Below are 6,314 nucleotides of genomic sequence, written 5' to 3' on the forward strand. Positions count from 1 at the left end.
TATCATCTCTGATATGTTCTTGGGATGGACGGTCAAAGTTGAAAATGAGCTTGGAATTTATCATGCAGTATTCATTGCTGGGGCTGGTTACAGCATGGCCATATATTTTTCCCTCTCTCTTAACGAACATCAATCCCAGACTGATGACCAGGAATTTTCGCTGCCTGACTTTCCTGAAGCATCCAAAATTCAACAATCACAACTTGGAAATGATCTCAGGCTTACTGATAGTACCAATGCTTGTGGCTTTTCTGGACACGGCAGTTCTCACATTGCTTTTGCTCTGATGCAGTTCTCTTAAATACCATGGAGGGATTAGGGGATATTGGTGTAAAATATTTTAGAAGGAAAATGGGAGGGAAGCCAGTCTGGATGATTGGACCAGCCTGCTCTTCCATGAAGAATGATACCCATAACCAGGAAGAGAGAAGTGAGAAACTCTCTTCAAAAACTGATAGTTGTTGTGAATGGCTAGATCTTCATCCACCAACTTCAGTTCTGTATGTATCTTTTGGATCACATAACACCATTTTACCTTCACAAATGATGGAATTGGCATTAAGTTTAGAGGCAAGCAACAAAGCATTTATGTGGGTCATTAGGCCACCATTTGGTTTCAGTTCAACTGAAGACTTCAGAGCCGAGTGGCTGCCTGATGGCTTTGAAGAAAGAATAAGAGAAAAAAATCAAGGTCTCTTAGTACATAAATGGGCCCCCCAACAAGAAATTTTATCTCACAAGTCCATAGGTGCATTCCTCAGCCATTGTGGTTGGAATTCAGTACTGGAAAGCTTGAGTCAAGGGATACCAATCATAGGCTGGCCACTTGGTGGAGAGCAGTGCTTTAACTCCCAAATGCTGGAAAATGAAGTTGGTGTTTGCATCGAGGTTGCAAGAGGGGTCAACTCTGAGACCAAACATGATGAGGTTGCAAGGGTGATCAAGATGGTATTGGGGAAAACAGAGAAAGGTGAGGAGATGAGAAGAAAGGCCAATCAAATGAAGGAGAAGATGGAGGATTCGTTAAGAGGAGGAGGAGGTTTTGAAGGATCATCTATTAAGGCCATCAATGATTTCTTAGGCACAGCAACCTCTATAAAGAAAAGCTCTATTTTGAAATAATCTCATCAACAAACTGCCATGTATGCATAAGCAAATATAGAATACTTAATAGCATTTTTAGTTGCCTGGTGTGTTACCTAGTGTGTTAGATTGTACTGTATCACATCATGAAAAATGTCATTACGACATTATGTAAAAGTACTCGTGGAATAATAGAGGGGGAATATTGATTTCTCAATGGTCAGGCATCAAGAGAAATGCAATATGCATGCACTATTCCTCTTTCATTTTTTTAATTGTGTGTAACGATCACACGCATAACACACAAAAATCCAATTTGATCCTAATACAACCCTAGCCATCTCATAAATTAATACAGTTTTTTTTTTTTTCCCAAAAGTTCCTATAAAAGAACATTAAAATATACATAGGCAACTATATTGAGATCCCACCACAAGTGTAGAATATACATACTCTATAAGCCAACCATCCCCCTCACTGGATAGGAAATATGTCATCGCCATCTTCTGTATCCAGATATTTGAAGTTAACATTATCCCAACCTTGACCTCTGTAATTAAAATCTGGGCTCACATAGCACTTCATCTCATGAAACAGATTCAAATTATCCACAAGCTTATGGAATGCGTTGCACCCACAACACTACAAAACATAAGGAAAACAATCAGAGTCATTAAATTCATCTCGATGGCAACAGATCATGAGAGAGACTCAAATTAACAAATTATCAAAAATTTAAAATATGTAATACCAAACAGAATAGAAACAAGCATACTCAAAAAAACAAATAAACCATCTTAATCCATAAAATTTGTTGTCAATCCATTGATAAATATCCAAAATAGATCATAATCCCCAATTTACATCCCCACTTAAAGACAATTTTTACAATTCTAATCACATAAATAAATTCAACCAAACCTTCACTTAAAATAAATAAAGTTCAACCCATCCTCAAAATTAATTGCCACAACTTTCAGCCAGATCACTAAAAAGAATATCAAGTAGGAGAGACAAAAGTTTACATATCTAATTATTTAACTAACCAATTTCCATATTAAATTGTCAAAGTTTTTAGCTGCATCACAAAGATGCTCTAAAAACCTTAAGCCGGAATTTTAACAATTCTACATTTGCTAAATTTACCATCAACTAATTATCTTTTCCAGCTAAGTGATACTACCATTTAAATCACTCAGCGGTCTGAACATGTATATTCAATCAACCATCTTATGAATTGAAGTTTAAGTTGTCAAATACTACAAGAATATCAAACCACTAACAAGAACATTAGATTAGTAGCTCACAATATGCTAAACCCAAAATTTCACTAGCATTAATTAAATCTTCTAAATATTACCCTAATCAAATCAAGTAAAAGTCCATACACACTACAAGTGAGTATGATTTATATATTTACACCGTGATTTATTACCTGCACAAAGACAGTGCCATCGGTATAAGCATGAGGATTAATAGCCCGTGTTGTCCTCTGCCCACAAATGTTACAAGTAAAAGCCACACGCATTCTCCGGCGAGGTGATTTAGTGAACAGAGACCATGGCAAAGTGGAGACATTCTCAGAGACAGAATTGGTCTCAGTCCCAGCAGGGTTGGGAGGACCTTCCATACCCGAACCCGTTGTCCACCCTCTCCCCGCAGCTGCATTCAGTACCAACCCCATTGCCACATCCTAGCAAACAAAGATTCCTTTAGGGAAAAATAAAAATGCAAGAAACTTAACTCCAAGAAGTAATACAATCAGTTGGGAACCACACCTTATTAAACAGAGACCATTATGTTAAATCTTATTGCCAAGTTCAATTGCCATAATATGTTAGGAAAATCAAACAAATTGAACCTTGTTTTTTTTTACAAGGGACCTAAAAGCCTGAAATATTAACACAATTAATCTGTCTTGCTCACTAGAAAATCTCACATAATATATAAAGTGGATGTTGAGAGAATGTCTAAACCTAAAACCCTAAAATGTCTCATATTATGACACATAGCTATGTTAACTTTACAGAATTTTTAAAGTTCTAACAAACATGTGACACATTTGCTAACACTTAAAAGATCATCAAAATCAATTTCCACTTGGACCAAATTACATCCTTTTCAAAGTAATTGAAAGGGGCCTATTTAGCCACATTTGATGAAGAGTACGTTTGCTATTGTAAAACACAAATAGAATCCCATTAGACACTATTAGAAAATTCCTTTCAAGAAACAAAGCTTCAAATGGCGGAAGCATTCCATCATACAGAATCAGAAGAATTACTTTGGAACTTTTCTGCCCAATGTTCTTTTGCACACAGAGGTTGTTCCAATTCAGTTTGGAGGTTGGCCGAATTTACTTTTATTCATGGGTATCTTTTGTAATTTACTCTCAAGGTCAACATTTTTTTCCCCTTTCCAATTTCAAGCTAATCTATTGAGAACTTCTACATTTTCACAGCAGGTTTTTGCTTTTAATCTGTTTCAAATAAATTCTACAGTACATCAAGAGATACTTTAAATCTTTCTATGTAATGGCCACACATGTAGTTCGTATTCATTTTATGGTATCCAACTTCACCTCATATGCATTTGATTATGTTCTCTTCCAATCATATTTGTACCATATTTACAAAATAATATTTTCTTGCAATGAATATTCAACATTTCTTTATTTAATGTGTTTGTCCATTTACAACTTTTTTCTAGAGCAACCCATTTGTGTATATAACATTCCAATCATAATAATCTCTTGAACAAACATTTGTAAATATTGGATATAATGAGTTTCTTAGCCTCTCTTTTGGAAATATTTTGCAACACGCGTCGAGCTATTTTAACTTATACTTCTTTTACTCTAGCATTAATTATTGCCAACAGCCTTGTAGCTCAAATGGCACTTCCTAGTATTTCCAACTATAGTATTATAAAATAAATAAATAAATATTAGTGTTAATTGTTATTAATTTTTTTTTTTTTTGTTCGATTTTTTTTTCAGCTATGATTTTAAAATTTTCTCAGCTCATGTATAATACAAATAATTATGTACTAATTTTATTGGACAAAAAGGAATAAATTGATATATTTGGCTACTAGCATTGAATTCTATCAAAAAATGGAAACTTTCATGAACCATGGTTTCATTTACCACAAATTTTCTTTTCGTTATTTCTTCTATTTTTCCTTCAATATCTTAGAGAGAGAGAGAGTATACCTTTGAGAGAGGAGAGAGAGAGAGATGGCGATTGCTGAGAATTGGAAGACTGTTGATTTCCTTCGAATCAGAATCAGGATTGTTAATCGATTCATTCTCTTTACCTGGAAATCGCAACATATTACGAATCGATACACACACACAAAAAAAAAAACAAACAAACTTTGTTTGGTTGCCGAGAAATTGTAGGAAAACGAAAGAAAGAAAGGAAAAAAAAAATCAATACCTTTGGAAGCGAGAGGGAAATGGAAAGGTCTCGAAGGAAGTGTTCGTTTGAGAGAGAAATTCGAGAAAGGATAGGAGGAGGAGGACATGATCGTTGCAGAGGAGGAGCTCATTACGGTTTCCATGGGGATCGACTCGGTCGAACAGAGAGAAGATAACTCAGTGAGTCAGCATGACTCGCTTCGCTGTGAAGAATATATATATAATTACAAATTTACAATTTGTCTGAGTCGAGAAATATCGTTGTGGTGGTATATATAAGTCAGAGAGGACTGAGATGGGCTTCACAGCTTTTGGGCCAAGCTGGCCCAATTAAGTCTTGTTGGGTTTAGTTATAGAATAATATACTTGGCCCGGCCCACTTACTGTAGGGCCAAATTGCCCTCTCTCTCTCTCTGAAATATTAGGGCTGGGTTTGGATAACAATGTGTTTGCGGCGTTTTTTTTATGGGTCCCGTGCACTGTTCATAGGACCCGCAAGTACGGATTTTAGCATAAACAACTTTAAAACTAGGTCCCACGGTACTATCCACATATTTAAAAATTATTTTGTTACAGTATTTTCAGTTTTCAAGAATAAGCGATATCCAAACAAACCCTAGATGTCACATAATTTGAGTAAAAATTTTGTCAATTTGCTTTATTTACAAAAGGTAAAAGTATTTACTAGTTTTATTTTCGAACTAATTTTATCCTTGTTCTTTACTATGGTTTTCACTTTCTTTGTCACAAGTGTAAAAGATGTTTGATGTAATAGAATTTGAGTATTCCTAAAACACAAGTTGGTATAATAAAGGTCTTATCTATCATTACTACATATTGATACTTAGTCTTATCATTATTCTTTACTAAGGTTTTCACTTCCCTCGTTACTAATTATCTTTATTAAAAATTGACTCACTAGAAAAACAAAAATAAATAAATTACGAATAAAACCATTTACATCAAAGGTGTCAAACCGACTATATTAAAGGTGTCAAGCCTATAATTTTTTAACACTTAGTCACAGTAAACTGTCATCTCTAGCAATTTACTGTAACTAGATAGTAAACACAAAAATATGTTATTTAAATGAAAGTTAGAGAGAGCCGCTGGAGTGGTAAAAGAAAGAATAAAAAAATAATATTTAAATAAAGTGGTAAAAGAATAGAGTATTTGATGTTGGGTATATTGTCACTTTCTTTGTCACAAGTGTAAAAGATGTTTGATGTAATAGAATTTGAGTATTCCTAAAACACAACTTGGTATAATAAAGGTCCTATCTATCTGTGGGGAGGTAAAAACTCTTGAATAAACATTTTGGGCTTTGGGCCTGATTGGCTGGTACCAGTTCGTTTTGATCAAGGCCTCTAGGCTCACAAGTCAATCCGCATTGTAGTAGTCCGAGGAGTTGTCCGAAGAGCAGTGTCTCATCGGATAGGTCCAGCAATGACCCTGGGACTTGCTAAATGGGTTAGAGATAGAACTCTGGAAGAACTAGTGGGTAAAAGGGTGATCCCAGCACCCTTTAGAAGTAGAGACATGTGAGAAATATCTAAGGAAAAAGCAGCTACCACTACATTAAAGGCCCTGCATCTACCTCCCTAGCCGCATTAATGGGGAAATGACCTCTGAACAGCAGGATTCACCCTCCCTGCTATTATTTGAAGACTTCAAAAAGGTGGTGGATGGGACAAGTATCCAAGGGGAAGGTTTGTATGACACGTGGATGAACCAGTGAAGAAGAAATATATAAGGAAACGAGAGAGGAAAGAATGGGGATCTGCACTTTCTGCTGAGAGAAAACAGGAAC

The 6,314-nt window shown here is 35.4% G+C and overlaps 2 protein-coding genes across 2 annotated transcripts; one reads left to right on the forward strand and one right to left on the reverse strand.

The window, feature by feature from the left end:
* The first annotated feature begins 306 nt into the window (after nucleotides 1-306).
* On the forward strand, nucleotides 307-1,122 carry LOC142644530 (UDP-glycosyltransferase 92A1-like). The gene has a single exon (XM_075819117.1). It carries the CDS (start codon nucleotides 307-309, stop codon nucleotides 1,120-1,122), a length of 816 nt encoding a protein of 271 aa, XP_075675232.1.
* Nucleotides 1,123-1,312: 190 nt separating this feature from the next.
* LOC142643812 (uncharacterized) lies at nucleotides 1,313-4,764 on the reverse strand. The gene is made up of 4 exons (XM_075818525.1): nucleotides 4,524-4,764; nucleotides 4,298-4,401; nucleotides 2,519-2,776; nucleotides 1,313-1,725 (listed from the first exon to the last, which is right to left on the reverse strand). The coding sequence occupies exons 1-4, from the start codon at nucleotides 4,645-4,647 to the stop codon at nucleotides 1,558-1,560; spliced, it is 654 nt and encodes a 217-aa protein (XP_075674640.1). The 5' UTR covers nucleotides 4,648-4,764; the 3' UTR covers nucleotides 1,313-1,557.
* Nucleotides 4,765-6,314: the final 1,550 nt, after the last annotated feature.

Source organism: Castanea sativa, chromosome 7 (assembly GCF_040712315.1).
Source record: "Castanea sativa cultivar Marrone di Chiusa Pesio chromosome 7, ASM4071231v1".
Taxonomy (NCBI): Eukaryota; Viridiplantae; Streptophyta; class Magnoliopsida; order Fagales; family Fagaceae; genus Castanea; species Castanea sativa.